A 22,307-nucleotide genomic window follows, 5' to 3' on the forward strand; every position below is an offset into this window, starting at 1 on the left:
ATTTGGTCTTTGAATAATTAAAATTGGACGTTTGGTTCTGAAGTTATAGCGAAATTAAAATATTACGATTTCTGCTGCACGGCCCGTTATGATATTGTTGTGGTTATAAACGAGAAGGCGCTTTATATTAGCAAAATTTTTGTATTTTCTATCATATTTAAGCTCATAAATGTTATCTATACTTCTATAGGTCCTAATATATAAAGCTGAAGAGTTTGTTTGTTTGAACGCGCTAATCTCAGGAACTACTGGTCCAAATTGAAAAATATGTATTTTATCATCACACTGCGACTAATTATTATTAAATATTCAGAATTAAATTACAGAAAAAATAAGTTGAAAACATGCTGTTAGCGGTGTTAAAATATGCGAAATGCAATTCGCTGGCATTTCGTAATAGTAAACGTTTTAAACTAAAAGTTTATTAGGAACCTAGATAAATTAAATACCGTCTTTTGGTAATACCAAAAGACGGTACGTTTGTATTGAAAAGTTTTCGTTCACGTTTTATTTTATTAGATTTTTAGATTTAAGATACCTAATATCATTAAATCTTCTGATATAGACATCGTACAATAATTTCCAAAAAAAGCATAACTGGTTTTTGTGTTCACCAACGGTTCCGAAAATTAAATAACAAAAATAAAGCATTTACTAAACAAAATTAGTACAATGCAGTGGTTATCAGTCATTATGAATCGCTCGCTCGCTCGCTACAAAAGTACTACACGCACGCACACAGCTACGCGCTGCGCCGCGAGAAGTCCGATAGAGATAGCAATGTTTCGTCCGATTTTTGGCTCGCGTCGAATTGCAGTTGCGCGCTGCTTACACCGGCCTCTTAAATTGTTAGATACTCACACGAAATCATCAATTATATAACTTACATATCGTAACTAAGGGCTTAGAATGTTACATCAAATGTAACCTTCAAATGTATGGAAATGACGTTCTTTTTTGACAAATGACAGTACTTGGACTTGACAGTTTAATACGTAGATGATTCGTGCTTGTTAGAAATGTAATTTGTCTTCAAGCTATGGTTCTGTATGAAGTTGGTACTAGGCTCCCAGAAATCAAAACAGTTAACCTATACAGCTATTTTAATAGAAATTCAGCGCTACACACAATAAAGTAAGTAGGTTCTAATTACCTAGATATATTTTTCCAACTAAATGAGATAAATTACAAGAAATGGTTTCTGGAAATCGCAAAACCTGTTGAAACAGCATGGTTTTTAAATGTAATTTATAGCGTAATTTATAGTGTTACAAACATTGCAATTAAGTTTGGCAGAAGCTGTTTGGACCGGAGTTGATTAATCTACACGAGGTTTAGTTAAGCTTTTAGTTATTATCAAAATAGTTTGCTTGGATTTGGATTAACGTGTTTGGTAAGGTAAGAAATCTTACGGGCAATTAGGATATTCAAGTAAATCAATAGTTTTCTTTCATCAATTTTCGACTTAACTCGGGTCTCTAAAACTGCATTTTTAAATGGCGACCCATGCCACATCTTTATAAAAAGGAATATAAATATTATGTTCTTTTTTACTTTTGTTAAGTCATCGTCTCACCAATTCAATTGTAATCCGATTTAAAATTTAACGCACGTCATTCTCAACTATCATCATTGATTGAATATAATCGATAATTGGTAATCGATTCGACAATCGAAATTCAAGGGCGTGTCATCGGTTTCCCATGATCTCGTCACATTTCCGATCGATTCAGCTTCCGTTTGTTACAATGCGAGTTTAAAATAGTCAATCAAGTCCAAACCACATTTATTTACGTAATACGTGAACTAGATACACACGGACATAATTTCATACATTATACCTTAATACGACCACCAAATTAATAATTTCCACATCAACAGTTCTTTATAAATAAAGGTAAATTAGCATTTCTCCTAATTATATAATGGGATTATACTATTTTATGTTATTGTAAGAAAATTATATAGCAGCTGGGTAGAGTCAGGATATTAGTGAAGGTTTCCAAAGCATGTCGTACGGCTTTTCAGGCTTAGTCAGTAAGAGTTTGACAATACCCACTTCTTAGCCCGCGAAAGCAGGTGTTCATGAGGAATACCCCTGCCTCGACAAACAAAAGTCCTCGATTTAAAAATATTTTGCTGCTTCGCTTGTCATAGCTATTAGACGAAGTAAGTAGAAAAAGTACCTATGTAAAAACAGCTCTGAATGGTGCTATATTATTATTTAATATAGCCATCAAATTTTATGCAAATGTTTAGCTTCAGGTACCTGATTAATAGGTTTAAATCAAAGTCAAGCAGTACCGATTTCTGACAAAGCAAAATGAAGAAAATTCAAAATGTTAATGTGACCCTAAGAATGTTTCTACCAATTGGGTACAGATTATCTAGTAGGTAATTAAGTTTCAAACATTTTTTTTATAGGGAAAACACATGTCATAAGGCCAACCAGTTGACAATACCGAGTATTGGCCATCGACATGATATAATTAAAAACAATTTTGGCATTGGATACTAAAATTAAAATCGCGCATTATGATAAAACAAAGTTACTCATACACTTCGGCCAAGCAAAAATAAACTTTAACTTTATAGTGATAATGTTTACATTACATGTATATGTTAAAATAATTCGAAGGATGCCCAAAAATATTATAATATGGTTTTCGCGTTATTGCATTATAGGTCTTATAGCTACGGTTTAAGAGTGAGAGGAGTATTCGAGGTTCTATCTCATAAGAAATGATTATGGATTATGTCATCTAGACACCGGTCACACCTCCAATGGCCACTTTTATTTAAATTTACATGGTTGCTACCTACAGCTACGGTTGGATACGAGATGTAGGTACGTTCACCATCCTTAATTAATATTGTCTCGACATTCGCAAAAATCGTTAAGTTTTATATTCCCTTTTTTAAATCTAAGTATGTAACTTAGATTTAAAAATGAAAATGGTTTTTAAATCTTAAAACAAATTCAGTAATAGGCAAATGAATTACCAGACGACTATTATTGCAACTTAATAAAAAGAAAAACCAGTTTCATTTAAAACATCAATACGTCAATTTGACATTACGTTTAAGGAATGTAAATTTTGCGCGCCAAAATTTACATAAGGTAACCTCAACGTCAATGATCAATGTTTATTCCTTGTTTAAAAAAATATCTTAAGCTTATTTTTTCCTTGCTGTGTATAATAGTTAAAAATACAACTTATAAATTGCCTTTTCAACATATCGATGTCCAAATCATGATAGAAATTGTGAATACTAAACTTGCACCAATAATATTGTTAAGAATTCCAATGTACATAGTTGTTTATTTTACAAATGCCACACTAAGGTCAAATAGCTAAAACGCTGAGACTTGCAGCGAATATATTAATATTTTACCGAACTAGTTTTAGTTGGAGACCTACGCTCGTATTGATACCAACTTACTTTTTGATTAGAAACAGTTCTAGATAAGCTCAAGGTGGGAATAAGATTTATTATTTTACTTGGAACAACGATTTTTTTTTATTTGACTAAAGAACTGAGAAGTTGTAAGCGTAAACACTGACACCCCGGGCGAAAATATTATGGCGCCCACTTGAGGGAAGCAATATCAAGTGTTAGTTTTTTGCTGATCCCAAGTAAGATTATATTAAGAATTTCATCTTTCCTTTAGCGTTACGTTTGGCGGTGGAAGTTTATTATGGCCGTGCCCTATCACCTATGCCTAGAGGTTAAAGGTAAAATAAAAACATAAAAAATAGTAAATGACATGGACTGATGAATAAGGAATATTGCTTTAGCCAATTTCAATGCAAACAAATATTATAATTACTTAGCGAGGAAGACAGAAATCATTTATCAACAATTCAATACTATAAAGATATACCTACTACCAAAAGCAGGGTAGCCATAAACAAAACGAAATAAATATGGCGCGTATTTTAAGCTGTGACATAACGTGATGCTTTAATACTACGCCGCTGCCATCATCACTTGGTATTACGAGTCGAGGTGATTTCGTAATGTCAAGAGGTGCTTCTTCAAGTTAACAATTATTATGATGTAAACATCATGATTATGAATTATTACATTTATATGTATAAAATAATATTATATTAGTTTACGTATGTAAATGCATGCCTATGTAAAAATGAAAAATAGTTTATTGTAGTAGAGTTGTAAGCTTGAAAGAGTATTAGGTTGTAGTAGGGTGGTTGTTGTTGAGTATTATGGCCATATTAGGCTTTAAAAAGACCTAAGTTATCGCATTTGATTCGATTTTAGCTTAATCTGTAGGTTTTTCGGAACGCCGTATGACCACATCTCTTTAATCTAAGTAAAGATAAAGGAAAAATAAAAGGTTAATTACGTCTTGTTTTTGTGTTTTAATGTTTGTTTTAGACGTTAACTTTGTATTTTTTGTATTTTAAAAGTTGTTAATAGTTCGTAATTTTATCTATCTATTTCTTGAATGTCACCTTGACTATAATAGAAATACATATTAATATTTTGTAGTGTGAAGAGGTCAAATAAATATTTTTTATCCATACTGGTTTTATTTTGTTGGTGATATTTACAATTTTATTTTTTCTGACTATTTATTGAAGTGAATGAAAACTTAACTAATTACTGGTAAGCCTACAAGTTGTCTTCTCAAATGACTCTACATTGAGTTCCCTATTACGATGAACTTTTATTTGGATTACTATGACAGAGATCTCCATCAAACAACACAAGTTCACAGTTTCATCTCGTTGGTAACGGACCTCTATCGAGAAAACTCATTTCTCGATGTCCAATATTAAGAGCAAGGCTCTATTATTTTCTTATTTGTACTAGCTACACATTAACGGTGCACATAATGTTTTAATGGTAAAAATCTAGTTTTTCGCTCCAAATTTCACGGCCGCGATCTTATGGGGCCTTCCGTCAGCTTAAGTAAGACAATTGTGTAGGTGGAAGCGAGACGTCGCTCTACAAAGTTTATAGCTATCTCGCTCCCACAATTAAGTGTTCAAGAGGTGTTGGTCTGAAGGGGGGTTAGAATGCCATGAGTGTGACATATCGTCGACCTTGATGCCCATTGCGGGGAAATTGTAAACACATGGTTTTTGCTCTACAATAATTCGATTAACAACTGTCTGTCAACTATAACTGAGTTAGATGAGTTTAAGATTAAATTAAACTAGTCTTTAACCGGGATAAGTTGTATTGTTCTGTTGTGTAGCGTTTATATTGTGACGTGTAGATTGTCCGTAATTGTGAGTTAAACTTTTTTCTATAAATATGTCTTCACGTGAATTTTGCGAGTTTCAAATACGCGTCATAAGCCTTCAAGTGAATCCTGAATATTTCATAAATGTTTGGCAATCTGCTTCTAATATATTCGGTATCTATCTATCTACCCCGTTTCCTTAAGTTATATTGGCCTATTGGGTTTTGTATCTAGTCAGATCCATCGTAATTAACTGAATATGTGTTACTGATATAATATGTTAGAGCGATAGCCCATTCTGTTTGTGTGTAAAAACTAAAAATACAGCGACACTAATAAGAGTATGTACATATTTTACGAATTAAAAACGAGTTGGACATTGTATGGACTTTCTAGACCAAAAATTCATTTTCGTTTTCGGCCAGTTTTGGCTCCAATTAGTTATACCAAACTTGTTGCGGCTGAAAGCGAAACTTCGATCGGATTTCGTTCCATACAGAAAGAAAGTTTAAGACACTATATTGCGTTTAATTTGTTGTTTTTTATAAGTTATAAAACTTTTTATATTTTTAGACGGTATTGAGAATAAACTATGTAAATATATCGACGCCTAGAAAGGCCTTTGACCGAAAGTCCGATGAATCAAAGATATAGATTAATTAATACAATAACTGGCTATTCAAGTATTGGCAAAAAAACGTTTTTGCGACACTGTCACTTTTAAACGCAAGGCTGGCCAGATATAAATAAAGAAAGAATAGGAAAAATCAATAAAAAACAAGCGAAGGAAAATGTTCAATGTTGTTTATTTGTGTTAACATTGAAACGTGGATACGTGATGCGTCGAGTAGCATTGAGTTTTGACTGCTAATTCAATTGTTCACACTTGGGTGTTTTATTTTGTCCTCTCAGTTACTACTTAAGGATTTTTTTTGCTCCATAATGGGCTTAAGACGAGTCAGATAAAATTATAAGAAGGCATATAATAATATGAAGCGATGTTTGAAGATATAACTAGAAACTAATTAAAATAGATTCCTTTTTTTTTCTTGTAAACGTCTAATTATGTTTGTCACAAATTAAATTTAAATTTAATTTAAAATGTACACGTACTTACGTATTGTGGTGACAAATAGCTTCACGCACAACGTTAACGAATAAACAAGAAATTATATTGACCGCGTGAATGGCACTAATAAAACTGTAAGTAGGTAATAAGTTGCATTAAATTGATATACTTACAACTAAATTAAATATCTCTCGATAAAACTCTGTCTGAACTCATTTTTATATCATTTAAGATTAATTCAATCTTTTAAGCCAAATAAACATCTACTCTTAATTCAGTAATTAACCTAAAAAAAACTTTGGCTTCAACTGCAGTGTTACCAGTTGATAAATTGATGTAAAACTTTTGAGAATTTGAGCAGGTCGCGATACACATGGCAAGCATCGTGTTGTTTACAGCTACGGCAGACGAAAGTGAAAAGCCTTGTTTTAAAACTTTTTTTTCGGACTCGCTGGAGCTTACTAAACGTGTTTGACACGCTTAATAAATACTTCTTGGTCGGTTTGTTTTGATAAATTAGTAGACTATTTTTATATCTAGGAATTGTTTGATTCATTACATGATGATTTAGTTCTCTTTAAAATGTTTATGAAGTTGGTACGTAGGTTTTTAGACGCATGGTAAGTAGTGTTGCACTTTTTGCTAGAAATTAATTCAATTACGACCAAAAGTCGGTCACTTGGCGCGTTAATTGTTTTAATCTTGTAAATTTCTATTAGATTTTTCGGCCACTTAATGAAGGTGTAGCTATTCATGAAATGATTACTTTTGAGGAAACCATATAGAATAAATTCTCAATAAATTAAATCTGATTATATAGTATTATAACTTGGTTTTGGACCTATTCGTTAGATCATATCATTGTAAGTTAGTAAGTACTTGTGTAGGTACTCGAACTAACAAGGTCATAATATTATTGTGGTCATCAAGGCTAGATACATTTATTTAATAAAAAAGAACGGGTACAGATCTATAACTTTACTGCTTGCAAACAGTTACTATAATAAGTTTTTTAATACCATTAGAGAGCAGAATGTGTTTAAAACTCTTTTATTAGTTAATATAAGAATTTAAAAAAATATTCTGGCTTTATGTTACAAGCACTAGAGTTCCAAATTTAAATATCTAGGCGGTATTTTATTTAAATGGCGGGTTAGTAAAAAGTATCGATAAAGATGAATTAGCTTTGTGTTCTCCATTCAAATAACAACGGTACAGTCATTGACCCGGCTTGAGCAATCCTGTATAGAGTATACCTTTGCCAACACAATTGGATTGCAGATACAGATTTTATTAATATTGTGGTGACTTTGCTGTTATTTTTCAAAAACAAGACACTATATTAAAATGTCAGCGTCAATCTTGAATTGTTTCGTAGCGTAATACGAAATTGATAAAGAAGCAAATTTATTGTAATAATCTAACTAAAAAAATTACAAATAAAAGGTAGTATTATTTTTAAAATGCTTGTTGTAACTAGACAGACTAAATTCTAAACATAATTCAATTTTACGTCACAATAAAAAATATATATTAACCGTTCCAACGCAACTAAAACAAAACCAAGTAGACAAACAATTTCGTAACATGCACTCAAAATAGACGCATTCTTAAATGTGTATTTAATTCGTCGTGCATCTTCCTAACTCGGCTAACAGCTCCTATTACGAAATCAATCGACAAATATTTCACTTCAACGCAAAATCTCTCGTTTAGAATCGTTACCCAACTACGTTTTACTATTTACTTATTCAGCCAGCAAACGTGAACGACTCGCGAAGTTTGAGCAATACACACAAAAGCTTTCTTACCAAAGCCAGTATAAATTGAAATTAAAAATAGAATTCAATAGAAAAAAATGATTTGATCATTGTTTTTTTTTTACATAGTTCGAAGTTCAAATACCCTGACCGCACTCTTTGCCAGCATTTATGTAATTTTTATTAAAATATTACTCGTTGACAAGAAACTCGGAATTTTTGGAGCGAAACCTTTTAGTCATAAATGTAGTTTTCGTTTTTATTTAGGTTAGATGTGAATGTCTGCTTAGTTTTTAATGCACATTTGTGTAATATTTGTTGGGTTGTTTTAATGTAGAATTTTGATATTACATAGTTTATAAAGTTATAACATACCAACCTTCTATACACCTGTAATTATATAGTATTTTACCAAGAGGCAAGTTGACTTCATTCCTAAAAAAGAGGCTGCAATTTAAATCCAACCTTTACGACGACAAACAAAGCACCTAGTTACAGCTGACAGGTCATCGATCTCAAACAACTATGTTTATTAACAATATGTATAATTACATTGCATAACAACGTATTGTCTCGCGAACTGCTTTAATTGTTTAAATATGCAGAGTAAACAACAAACATTCTTACAATAATAAGTGGCCAGTTCTAATTAAACATGACGTAATCATTTTTGCATCTGTATTGTTTTATTAAAACGCTTTTATTAGCTTCACTTGTAACTATGTAAGATAACGAAGTTCATTTGTTGATATTTTTGAATTTCGAACTAAATATGGGGCCATAACCATTAACATGAGTTCTTATTTTAAAAGTTCGAATTGCCTCCATTACACCCGAACGGTTGTATTTTTTTTTTCATTCGTTTCATTGCATTGCAGTTTCAATGAAACAATTGACTTGTTAAATGTTCAAATTAAATACTAACCACTAAAATGCTAATCAGTATTATCGCAAACACAATCTTTAATCTTGTATAGTTCAAGCTTCGTAACAATTGGATTGGAAAACACTATCTATTGTAAAATGGTTTCGAACACGACAGGGGACTATTATCAAAGCGATACATAAAAGATGAATATCGAACACATTTCATTAAACTTTGTCCATTTCAGTGCCTTTTAACCTGTAAAATAGGCATAAAACTGAAACTTAGGTAGTAGGTACTGTTAGTAAAAAGGCTGAAGTTTGTAGAATAACTTCTCCAGACTTGTTCAAAAGACTAACATTTCATAAGTATTAGTTTAGTTTTGAATCATTTTAAAAAACTATGTAGCGCGTATTTTTTGAAATTTATAGATACTAGGTACTTTTTTTCTTGCCGCCATTGGCCTATTCCCGTCACCTATTCAGCCATTATCATGTCAAATTGATTTATTTATGTCTACTATAAAGAATTGCTAACATGCAAGGGTTTTTTTTTCAATAGTTAATACCGAAAGACAGTTCGATACGCTAAAAGCCCCTCGTTTCGTGTGAAGCGTTCGTTTCGCGATATACGAACGAACATTAGTTTTTATTACTGCATTTGTGATGCAACAGCCGCCTTGAACTTTCTTGGTGTTTGCACATATTCCAAACAATGGTCTATAAGTTCAAACAGGGCAAGGATTGACGACAAGCCGACAATATTAACAATATTAGCAATGTTATATTTCATACGTGAACATGCAGAGAGAAACTCGAAATAGAAAAGTGTTAATTTACAATAGTCTGTGCACACAAACGTCACCGTCTAGGTGGCAGTGTTTAGTAAGGTTGTTAGCAAGTTGAGACAGTTTTTATATCCTTGAAAATTGATTTGCGTTTGCCAAGATTCTTCTGAGTAACTTTTTTGACCATGTTTCGAAAAGAAAACTTTTAATCGTTTACATCACTTGAAAGAAAGCAGATAAATGTTTTCAGGTAACTAATGAAAATCTACCTTTTAAAATAACAAGTTCTGCAAAAAAAAAATTGAATTTACATAATATCTTTAACTTAAAGGTTGTCGTGCTTAAATTACCACTTAAAATCGCTGTTTATGATGATAGCACATTAGATAAGTAGTAAATTATAATGTAACGAACAAAAACACGGATAACATGAGTTTACAAATTAAAAGAGGATTCACGCTCGACTCGGACCCGCCAAATGTCAAGGTGAGCCGCAAGATGGCGTTATTAAATAAATAATAATATGGCCGACAAGTGCGAAGACACGAAATTTCTTGGTCGATATTCTATTTTTGAAGCGGACGTGGTTGCAAAGTGAAGAAGACATTTTACGTATCTTTTATTGTATTAAATAAAAGTTAAAAATCTAGACCATTTTTCTGGGCACAGAATAAAACTTACAGCTCTTTTTTATTAAAAAGATTTTTTTACTTCTGAGACGAAAAGTTTGCACGTATAGGATCCCATTAAATGCTTTATAAAAAGTTACGAAATATGAATAGCTAATGCCTCTAATGGAGTTACCAAACTTCAATAAAACAAAACAAACCACAAAGTCTAAATGAAGTCCGAGATAAAAACAAACAAGCATCGATTATCGAATTAAACCCGCTAACAATATAACAAGCGACCATTTGACGTAACACGATTTTTGTTTATTTTAAAATAGGGTTAAGGCTTTGGCCACACATGAGTTACACACGTCCTTGTTTCCAAATCAACCGCATTTGAGAATGATTTGAATATTGCGTTGGTTTATTTGATTTTTAAGCGTCAATTTTAGAAGCTGTTGTCGTTACGAATTTTAAATAAGCATTTTGATTGTAAATTCTTGATTTAAATCTAATCATAATGGACCTCCTTTTAGATTTTAGTTGCTGAATTTATTTTTAAATAAAGAGTATTTTTTTCGGCATATTGTATGTATGTTTTGTGTGAGTTACGTCAGCAGGTCTATGAGTACCTACGTCATATTATAATGTCCGGGTATTATAGACTGTTGCATAAGTAATTAAGTACTAATGAACAAGTCTACCAACCGAAGAGCTTTAAATTATTTGAATCACTAGATTTTAAATTAAGTTTAGTGTCAAAAGTCAATAACCTGGGGTTAGGAACTTCGGAGAAAGTGATATTGGACTCTAGTGTGGGAATATTTGCGTTCTGTTAATAATGACACTTATATCAACATATTCGTAATTATCGGGGTATTTTTGCCAAAAGAAAAAAAAACGATAATTATGAAAAGTATTTAAAAATTAAATTTCGTTTTAATTCATTAGAATTTATCCTAAAAACTTTTTATCACCAAATTGCCTTCTAACCAAACTCGACCAATCTTTCTAATTTCAAAATAAAAATAAAATGGCGTTCAACTAATACGCGCGACCGTTTATTGATTTAAATGATATCGTCATATAACTGGAAAATCGAGGTTTGTGTGGTTTGCACCGAATTTATTATCATAGCCATTAGTCCGGAGGCCACAAGGCTACCAACCTCCACGTGTTAAAAACATAACATTGGCGGTAATTATATAGATATGATTTAAAAACATGATTCCATAGACGCAATTTTGTATTTTTTTAAGGTTCGGCCATTTAATCGAAGATCATCTGGTTATAAAGACTAATAACAGATAAGATCTTATTTTGTCGTTTAAAAATTATACTGTAACTTAAGGCTATGTTTATATGTTTCCGTTAATATCTAAAGTTTAAAAAAAAAATATTTCTACCATACAACAAACATTACGCGGTCGTTCAAGTTCCGGTATTTTAAGTAATAGATCCCCTTCATTTTAAATTGACCTTTAAAGAGTTTAATACACTTAGGAAAGTACATTATTCAATTATCATCGAAAATATAGCCGAAACTAGTTGTTTATTTAGAAATCAGTATAATGTTTGCTTGAAAATACTTAGAATAGATACAGTCTTAGAGAAGGGCCACGAATATACCCCGTCCTTGCATGCCTGCACCTCAAGACAAATCACTGACAATCCTACAAGCTATCCGCAACATTTTTAAACGTTTTACTAAATTATATTTGCGTGAAGACATTTTAATCGAAGTGTTGCTTAGGTAAATGTGTGTCTAAATGTTTAGTATGTATTTGAAGTTAAATATAATCTGGTTGTGATTTAAAGAGACTCATAGGCACTAAATACAATTTTATTTTTATCCTGAACCTCTAACAAACCTCCAACTGACGCGACATGAAAAATTACTACCTATATCAGTTCCTATAGTGACTCCATAGTTTTCCATCAGCTCTTTCTCAGAAAAGAGGCAATAGTAATAGGTCGTATCGCAATTTGGGTCGAAAAATTGTCACATAAAAATGAGATGTTTTAAGCTTAAAAAGAGCAAATTGAAACATGCATAAAACTCTCAAAGCGTTTACTCATATAAAGTGTATATTACAACATATTGTGGATGGGAAACCCTCGGCGTCTAGCGAGCCGGTTTTGAAGGGGTCAACACTTTCACGAGACATCCGCAAACATTTCGTCTCATTCTCTAGTATATGGCAGGTTATCGAGTGGTTAGGGGCCTACTACGATCTTCTAAAATAACACGATTGTTGTTGAAGCGAGACGTCGCTTTATAACGTGTAGCGCTTTCTCCCTCACACCACAGCAATAGTCATAGGTTAGGAGTCTTAAGAGTAAGTGGCTCTCTACTTTATTGAGATGTTCGGACGATTCAGATTGTGAATCATTGTACACCTGTCTGTCTATCTAAGTTTAATAAAATGACTTTTGTAAGTTAAGGTAGCGCGGAGAGCCAAATTGGGCCAATTGTTTGGCAAATTGGACAGGTGCGTATGTAAGTGGCAGAGCTTAAATAAACTGAGCCACCGCCAATGTGTGGCAGTTAAGATACATTAATAAATCATCACAAATATCTTTTTGAAGAGATACTAAAGCTACTAGTTAAAATCAATGTTATTGTCGATAATATAACTATCTTACAACTTGGCTAGAGAAGCGACATCCGCGTTTTCTATTTGTCTACATAATGACGGTTCAAATGTCAGTGGTCACTTAGTCCTTGTTAAATGTCAGTTACGTGCGTTTTGAGAATAGGACCCCGCTGGGCAGAGAGTAATTTAATGCTTTTTTCTGGCACTTCACGTTTATTGAATACTTAGTTTTGGAGATAGGACTCCGACCCTGATTCTAATTGATTTTGGTCTATGTTTTTTGATTAGCGATGAATTAATTGAACGCTTCTACTTTTGCTTGCAGCATAGTCTTTTCCTACGCTACGGTGGAAGACTACTAGTTTTACTATTACATTTACTACTATTTAGTTGATAGGCTTTAAGTTATTAATTGGAATTGTATTGAGCATAATTTAAATTAGTATATTTCTGTGATTAACACTACAGAGTTGAAAGGTTCGTTTGATTTCGATCGCTGCAATCGGAAATTTTGCAGGCTCTATACCTCTATTTTAGCAAGTTTTTAATACTTTGTTAGAAGTGAGTTATATGTTAAGTTGAATATAAAACACGTGTTGTGAATTACATTAAAACGGCAATTAAATACATCAAAATTCGTTTGCCGGGATTCTATAATTGTAAAATTGCACCAAAGCATGGAGACTATTTGGGTAAAGACACGCTAAGCATGCTGTAAATTAACGAGGTTTATAAAAACCTTTAAAGTACCTAGGACAAGTTACTAGTTACCAACATAAGCCTCTGTGGTGTACAGAACTATGCAATTATCTGCTAACAATAGACGATAGGTACGAAGTTCTAGGAATTAGTTCTGTGGTCTATATTACTGAATACCAGTCTGAGGTAAAACTGGGCATGTAGTAGAGAATATTAGGATTATTCTAAACTTGAATTTTGACTGTATCTAGCTCGGGATGTGACGCAAATGACGGGTTGCCCAGTTAAATTATCTCGTATTATTTAGTACCAAAATTTTTGTCCTCTATGGAATTCTAAACCTATGTACAAATTGTAATTAAATTTAAGCACGATTTTCTTATATTGTGAATTTATGACAACGTGCGGGCTTGGAGCAAAGAAAAAATAAACATTTTACTGAGAAAAAGAGACTGAGAGAAAGAATAAACTTTTCTGAGATTAAATAACTTAGGTTGCAAAAAAACGCAATGTGCAATTAGACACTAATTGGGTGTATAATATAACTTAAAGTGTCCAATAAAAGCAATGAAACATCAAATAAATTGTTGAAATCATTGTTCACTTTATTATTTGATCATGAAACATTCTTTTTCGAGATTAGCGTAATTAATTAAAGATTAATTTCTTTCAGTCGTTCGTCAGCCACAGAACTTTAAGGTACATAAATGAATCAGTTTGTAAAGTATATTTAAAAACGATTAATTAATTTAAAATAAAAAGCGTCCTTTAATCATTTAATGCAGGCTGCAGCAAGGTTATAAGCGAAATGTCATCAAAATCAATTCCGTCATTTTGACGTTAATCTAATTTAACATTCAAACTCATATCTAAATCCTCGCAATATATATTTTTATTATCTAAACAAACTTTTATATTTCCATCATTATTACAAGCAAGCTTATACAAAACCTATCACACTTATGTAGGAACATAAACAACAACCGGTATATAACTCTCATAATGTTTATTGCGAAAACACATGACTTGAAGCGAAGAAAATCGTCAGGTGGACGAAAACCCTAAGTACCAGTGTTAACCATTTTAGTCCTAACCTTCATAGCGACCTTTCTTATTTCTCTCTAACACTTTAGTACCAACAGCACTTCACTAATGACCAATTACCTGTTTATATATATTTGCGCATATTTTAGTACAAGAGAAAAGCACAGGTGCCGAGTTGCCGACAAGCGTTATTCAAACATAAATTAATTGAATTCCTAACTGGTATTATGGTACGTAATTATAGAAAGTTAGTGGCGATTGAAGAGAATACAACTGCTTTAATATTTACCTTATAGAGGCAAGGAAAATTACTGAAAGATCTTGAATATTTAATTAGTTTTCATCCCTTATCAGGGCTAATTAGCGATAATGTATGTAGAGATTGTTGACTGGAGTGTCGGCTATCGTAAATGTAAACATTTTAAATAAAGTATCTAGGTCTGTAAAGGTTTTATGTTACATACCTGTCGCGGACGCGCGAAGGACGAGTCGACCCTTCTTCCCGGGCCTATCCCAATTTTCACATTCACTTCCCCACACTATTCGGGTGCAATCCCAAAAACAAAAAAAAAACACAAAAATATCAAACTGTCACAATCCCGAGTCCTTCATTACAAATTCAAATTTAGATTTCGAATTATATGAGAGTTGATGAACGAACGTTGTTGTTTTTTTTTTTTACGTCACTAGAGGTGCGATTAAAAACCGGTAGCGTGAAGCGTGGAGCGTGCTCGCGGCTATGAGGTTGGTTATCAACTGCAGGTGAGCGCGCGTCGGCGAGACTGGGTGTGTTTGGGGCCGCGTGTGAATGTAAAGGTTCTGATTCAAGAATTCTGTAGTTACAAGCTGAGCCCACGGCCCTCGGCCGGTTTCAGCCGGACGCCAAGGGACAAACCAGGATGGGCAAGAGAAACTTCCTTTCGTCCTAAGGGAAAGGTTTGTTGTGATCTCCTTAGAAATGTTGCGAAGAGAAAGTCAAGTTTATGAGTAAATGCAAATTAACTGATGTAGCTTACAAGTTAGTAATAAATCATCTGAGCGGTATTTTATATTGAAGTTAAAATAATGGTTCGTAATAATAGGCGTGAGGACTGATCTCTTTTCTTAACACTTTATTGAACCTACGCATTTACTTGTAAAACTTAAGTACTTGTAACATGTACTTAATTGCTATTCTACGATTTATAATTTTTTTCAAATAAAGCGAATAGCTGCTGATCTTCCAACAAAGAAGATTCTAACTCGACTACTTACGTCAAATTTACTTTTCTGTATGTTTATTATTAATGTGATTATTTATCAATAGATGAGGGTGGTACGTCTATCCAGTAGATTACTAAAAACACCTAAAACGTCATATTCAGTAAATAAAGTTTTAAATAAAAACATACCTACGTGCCAGCCAAACTGGATGATTTTTTTTTGGGACCAAATGACAGCTAGGTATTTCACATTAATCACAAAATCGGTTCATGCAGTACGAAGTTATGAGGTAAGAATCATGAAAAAAATACAGATGAATTGAGGACTACCTCCTTTTTCAAGTTGGTTGAAAAGTTTAAAATATTGTACGTTTGAAAAGAAAAAAAATTATCCGCTTGTCACACGACATTTTTTACTACGCGGGAATCGAAGACGCACCGCTCATTTCGTGTAGCGCGGTGGGAGTTTGCATAGCACGTATGTATTGTCAACTGTTTGTTTAACTTTTTCAGATATAACAAACTCCCTAAGCTCTGACTTTGCAAACGCTATCGAAAATAAGAAATAGGAAACGCTCTTTTGTAAATTATTTTATCATATTAAATGGGAATACAGAACTGTTCAAAACAAACCATTTAATATAGCTTGGACCCGGTTTTTCTTTTATTTGAGTAGGTAGTTGTCTTATCTGTCCTATGTGCATATAGCATTTAATGCCCCATATAACTATCATTTAAAATATTTTTAAATAATTCTACGATCTCTTTTATATCTCAATTCACATTATTCATGGGTTAGACTAAGAGGTTCTTAGTTGTCGTTGCGAACTACAGCGACATCTATAATTCATATTGACCGTTAATGCTGTAGTTGTGTTCAACTAGATGGCGCTGATAATCTTTGCAACAATTGCAACTAATGCAGCTGGTTTGCTGGGATTTTAGGCTGCTATGTCCCTGATTTGAATGGAAATTAACGGAAAACTAAAATAAAACTTAAAAAAAATACAGTCTGATTAAGTTATATTTATAATTTAAGTGCACACATATTTATTTACAACAATAAACAAAAATCAATCAGATATCATTGTTGTTACATATTAAGATACATAATTCGGATCAACCCTAACCTACGGAGGACATATTTGCATATTGTTGAACTTCTACATGAATGGTAAAGGGGCTAACACAGCCTCATACAATTAAGCTTTTTTAGATGTGGAATAAAGAGGTCTACTTGACAACAGACAGACGAATGTCTAACTTTAGGTTGTAAAGGTCCAGGGATTCTAACATCATGTCTTAAAGGTAATATTATTATGGTTTTATAAGTGTGATAGCACAATATGCAAATACAGCATTCAGGTAAACCTAGTCCAACTGGAAGCCATCTCCTAAAAGATTTGGGAAAAGGCTAGGCTGAAGAAAAGCAAGTTCTCTAGATCCACACAAACTAATACAGGACACCTTTTTACACACACTTCTCTTTAATGCACAAACAAATAAGGTCTATCACTGATCATAGACAAACAATCATAGCCTATTTACAGATATTGTCTATCAGATCATCTGCGGTGAGTACCGTGTTTCTTTGAGCCCTATAACTGTGGCTTTGTGTCCTTGTTGAGGATCAGAGCTGGGTTCTGCATGTCCAGCTGGCATTGAGCTATGTCACTAAGGGCTCCTTGGATTTTCTCCAGTAATATCTCGCCTTGGCGGACCACCTACAAAAGTTAATGTTATTAATTATTAGATACTGGAGCCTTAGAATTAAAAAAAAAAGTTTTCCCTCCTCCTTCATAGTTTCAAACACGAGAAAACTAAAAAAAAATAACAGAGCATCAAGTCTGCAATGACAAAATTATTGGAAAGATAATTAAGCAATTTTGAAATAACAACATACCTCCTCCAATTGCTCAGCAGCCTCTTTATTCTCAGCTTCCAAACGCCTTAAGCTTTGCACCTGAAGCTCAGTGGAACTCTCCTCGCTTGGCAACGACTCGATCAGTGTATCAATATCCTTAGCACAGCGAGATATCAACGTCGCGAACAGCATAGCATAGTCCTCCTGGTTTTGTTGCTGTTGTGGAGTCTGAGAACCGCTCCGGTCGAAGCCCGGGAACTTACTGGGTGTAGAAAACTGTTGCAGTATACCAATACTATTGCAGAAATGCTCAGCTTGCTGTAAAGTTTATAAAAAATGATGTAAATAAAACTGCTGTACAATATTTCAACATTTGGATTAGCACGAAAGAACCCATATTACCTGGTTTATGGTGTCCTGAAGTTGTGTCAGACGATCTGCCATGATTTATTTGTTTATTTAATTCTCCGATATAAGTTCAAAATTATATGAGGACAAAAATGATAAGTAACAAAATCAAAAGCGTCGGACGCGAAACTTTGACAAATAAGTGAACCAGCTGTCAATGTCAAAAGAATCACAGATAAAGATAATCACAATGCAGAACGCACTAAATCAAATCGAATATCTTTATTTGCTGAAAATCTGGTAAAGTAGTAAAAACATGAAAGTATTACAACGATACACTTTGCTGTAAAATCACAGCACGCAGAGTTGATGGTGTTATTTTGTAACCGACCATCAAACTGTTTCATTATATTTTAGCCTATCTGTTATTCTTACGTTTTCCTTGCATTTGTTGTTTTTAAAACCTTGAATACGCTCGTTGGTATGGCTCGCTATTATGACCATAAGCGCATGTGTCAAAGCAGAGAAAATAATAAATAAATATACCTATAATTGGGGTACTGGGTAAAAGAGGTAAACTTATGAAATTTACTCGTAAGAATTTGTGGTAGAATCATTACATTTGGTATTACGGCGTTTTCTCATGCTAACAGACCTTTACTGTGGAGATCTAGCTCCTCGAAATTATATCTAAAATTCGCGTGGTGCGAAATATAACTAGAAGACCGTGTGTACCAACATGGACCGAATCAAATATTGTCGAAACGACACACTTGCTTCTACACTTCGTTATAAAGTTAAAACAACAATTTATTGAACATTATATTTATTAAATTAAGCAGTGTACATATTATTTTATGACTAGAAGTAAAAATATCACAATCCAATCAATTTATGTACAGTTAACAACACCAATTTAGCCGTTAAACATCGTTTTAAATTATTTGAATGGATAAATTTAACAAACTATATAAAGCTTGGTAAACATTAGTATAAATTGGTGTTTGGTTGTGTTCGATTTTGCCTGATTGAACCCTTTTACGCACTAGCGAGATACCGTACCGAGCGACTGGCAGCTTTTTTCAATTTGTATAAAAACGGAAAAGTGGACAGTCGCGCGTTTGTTGTACTAAAGTGTGCGCGCGTGAGCTAGTAACCTCCTTAACGTCTACCACCACATCTTACAAGTAATATTATATTATGGTTGTGAAAGCGGGACAGCGTAATACACAGCATAGCGCGGTATCTCTTTTCCACGCATACGATAATACTACATGCAAAGTGATACTTGGCGATAAGTCCCAGAAGTATATGAGTGGCAGGATCAGGGAGCTATGCAAATGACAGTCTACCTATAACATCTTCAGTTCAGAAGGTTACTAGCTACGCGCACGCTATAATACAACATTCTGTACGAATTCGCCATCTTTACAGCAGGCGTTGATAGCAACAATCCTTGGAAAAAATAGTTTAACAAACTCTATTTCACTATTGTGCCGTATCTATGGTTTAATGACTAGTGTATTTGATTTTAAGTTGTAAACAAAATAATTTAACATCTAAACTACCTGATCTTAACATGAGATATAACAATCAGCGTGTACTGATGAAATTGATCCTATAAAAATATCAGTTTTAGTCTATAACATAAAACATCTAGATAAAATACTAATTTACAATGATTAGATGATAATGACAATAGTTTTGTTCAATTTTCAATTTGATTTCAACAAAATATTTTTTAACACTTTTAAAATATTGCTATATTCAATTTCTGAGACCTTACAAAAATAATACAGTAGGGTAGATGACTGGATTCGAATAAAAATCTATGTCCGTAAGAGAAACTCATTGGTACTTTTAAACAAAATTAGAAAAGAAAAAGAAATTACAGATGTGTGACGTCATGAAACCGACTAGCGAATGACGTCACAGTTTTGTTCAATACGTGTAGAAGTGGGCTGATAGGCGATCGAAATATTTGATGACGTTTAAAAAATTGTCATCTACCCCCATCAAACAGAATGAATAACATTGATGATATGTAGGTAACAATAAAATGTAGACATTAAGAGATCACTAGGATTGAGTCAACGACATAGAAGAAATAGAATTATCATAACACATCTAAGCAAGTTGTGATAAAGCTTTACAACGATAAACAATTATATAATATAGGACTAAATAATTAAAGCCAATGAGGAACACAATCTCTAGGCAAAGTGATAAAGAGGCCAACACACACAACGCAACTTCAAGTGGACTTACTTAACAGTCTTTTAGGGTGAAAAGTTTTACTTAAGTATTATAATTTATAATAGTTATTGTTTCTGTCCATTCTTATATATACTTAAAGCAAACTCACTACGGTTTGTCGACTGAATAATGTGTATTTGTTAAGGTTTTTTAAACACTTGCTTATGGAATTAAACTATATATTATAGTAATAAGTTACCCGTTTAGTACTTAAGTAGGAGTGGGGATGGATGGAGTAACCATCACCAAAAACAGGCTAAGCACAGTGTGCCAACTTAATCCTTTAAATATTGAGTATTTATATTATTTATAAATCCATCATATAATAACATATAGGAACAATAACATGACTAGAAAACTAATGCTTGAAACATGTGTAGTTACAATAATATACCTAAAAAAACTTATCAACCTCTTCCATCATTTTCAAATATCAATAATATCATAATCAATCCATATTCAAGTGTTTAAATACCATTGATACTTAGACGAAACAAGTCATAATAATAAAACATAATAGCAATATTATGTATGCAAGTGAGACTAACAAACTTCAGATTATCGTGCCAGCACACCCAGTTTGCTCCTCAACTGCGAATCAGCAGGCAAAGCTAATGCCCATTTACGAAGACCAACTAACATTACCGAACTCAATACTAAAACAGCTCCACACACAGAAAACTTGCTTGGAATCTCATTGAAAAACATAACTTGCCACAGGAACGCAAACACTATATCAGCAGATCTGGCAATGGCGACAGGACCAGCCTGTTCCATCTGCAAGGACATAGTCAACAATATCTGACCCAAGTAACTGAACAATGCCAGACAAACAACCAGAAACCTCTCCGTGCCACAGTTCGGCATACACAACACACCAAACACAAAAGAATAAAACAATGTTTGTAGTATAGCAATAGCACCAAAATTTGTCATTATAACAGAGAAATGCAATCCTTTGAGCACTCGAAGCAAAACATAAGCGTTTGCACCAAATATTGTGGAAATGAAGGCAGCCACCGCTCCTCTTAAACTATTGTAGTTCTGGTTGTGCTCAGCACTCGGGTCATCACCAAACAAAAATGGTGGATGAGTGATTAATATTACTCCAATAAGAGTCAATATAATGGAAATAGTATTCCAAATCCCACATGGTTCTTTCAGGAAAACCCGGGCAAATAATGCCACAAACACTGGCACAGAAAAAACTATAACTGATGCATCTGCTAGTGGCATGTTGCGGAAAGCATAGAAACTTAACATTAAGCCCATGGTGCCCACTATAGACCGCAGGAATAAAAGCAAGCGCTTCCCCTGAGGGAAGACAGGCTGTTCTGTGTATATCACTATAGGTATCGTTGGTAACAGCACACCAATAAATCGGAACATGGCTAGCTGCATGGGATCGATGTTGACGAGGCTCTTAACGATGACCGAGCACAGTGAGAAAAACAAAGATGATAGCGTCGCTAGTATCAGGCCGAGGTACGGACATCTTTTTATCAGAGGTCTCTTGTTCTCAAGAAGATTTGGTAGAGTCTCGTCGCCGCTTCCCGCCGACAAGTCCACCAGGTGTTGGAGTTCCAAATGCTCCGGCATAGCTCCACATAAGCCACCTGAAACCGCACCCGCATCATTATTTAGCGTAAAATATTAATAACACAAGCTTTTTATTGTTGCATCAGTTACAAACCTTTCGGGTATCCGAATGTGACTAAAATAGTCTTTTAAAATATATTTACACGATTAGTAAAATAATAGTTCCATTATATATACGCTATGCCAATAAAAATAAACCAGGCTCAGTCACAGTTTTTTCCTGAAATCCGACGTTTTCAATTGACATTGACAGTTGACGGAAAATATTCAGCAGATTTTCCGCTGAAAGGTTTTTCCAAGTTCCATTTTACGGAATAGACATTTGCTATGAAATTTTCAAAGACATTATATATAATGTCTTTGCACCTTTCATCAAAGACATTTAGTAGAG

At 33.5% G+C, this 22,307-nt stretch overlaps 3 protein-coding genes across 4 annotated transcripts in view; all 3 read right to left on the reverse strand.

Annotated features, from left to right (window-relative positions):
- Positions 1-16,314, reverse strand: part of LOC113502761 — a 97,668-nt gene extending 81,354 nt beyond the window's left edge. For both annotated transcript variants that reach the window (XM_026884431.1, XM_026884432.1), the window contains exon 1: positions 15,112-16,314. The gene's annotated coding sequence lies outside the window, so the exon portion shown is untranslated. The remainder of the gene's footprint in view (positions 1-15,111) is intronic.
- Positions 16,315-16,855: 541 nt separating this feature from the next.
- Positions 16,856-18,273, reverse strand: LOC113502762 (mediator of RNA polymerase II transcription subunit 21). The gene is made up of 3 exons (XM_026884434.1): positions 18,116-18,273; positions 17,753-18,031; positions 16,856-17,573 (listed from the first exon to the last, which is right to left on the reverse strand). The coding sequence occupies exons 1-3, from the start codon at positions 18,155-18,157 to the stop codon at positions 17,448-17,450; spliced, it is 447 nt and encodes a 148-aa protein (XP_026740235.1). The 5' UTR covers positions 18,158-18,273; the 3' UTR covers positions 16,856-17,447.
- Positions 18,274-18,870: 597 nt separating this feature from the next.
- LOC113502803 (solute carrier family 35 member G1) lies at positions 18,871-22,257 on the reverse strand. The gene is made up of 2 exons (XM_026884501.1): positions 22,011-22,257; positions 18,871-21,933 (listed from the first exon to the last, which is right to left on the reverse strand). The coding sequence occupies exon 2, from the start codon at positions 21,914-21,916 to the stop codon at positions 20,876-20,878; it is 1,041 nt and encodes a 346-aa protein (XP_026740302.1). The 5' UTR covers positions 21,917-21,933; positions 22,011-22,257; the 3' UTR covers positions 18,871-20,875.
- Positions 22,258-22,307: the final 50 nt, after the last annotated feature.

This window comes from Trichoplusia ni, chromosome 18, assembly GCF_003590095.1.
Source record: "Trichoplusia ni isolate ovarian cell line Hi5 chromosome 18, tn1, whole genome shotgun sequence".
In the NCBI taxonomy this organism is placed as follows: domain Eukaryota; kingdom Metazoa; phylum Arthropoda; class Insecta; order Lepidoptera; family Noctuidae; genus Trichoplusia; species Trichoplusia ni.

Bases quoted from the DNA above. Each gene is read 5' to 3' on its own strand.
- LOC113502803 (XM_026884501.1), bottom strand. From the start codon at position 21,916: ATGCCGGAGCATTTGGAACTCCAACACCTGGTGGACTTGTCGGCGGGA.
- LOC113502762 (XM_026884434.1), bottom strand. From the start codon at position 18,157: ATGGCAGATCGTCTGACACAACTTCAGGACACCATAAACCAG. The intron at 18,032-18,115 runs GTAATATGGGTT...TAAACTTTACAG, and splicing joins TTCAGGACACCATAAACCAG to CAAGCTGAGCATTTCTGCAA. The intron at 17,574-17,752 runs GTATGTTGTTAT...TAACTTTTGTAG, and splicing joins CTGCTGAGCAATTGGAGGAG to GTGGTCCGCCAAGGCGAGAT.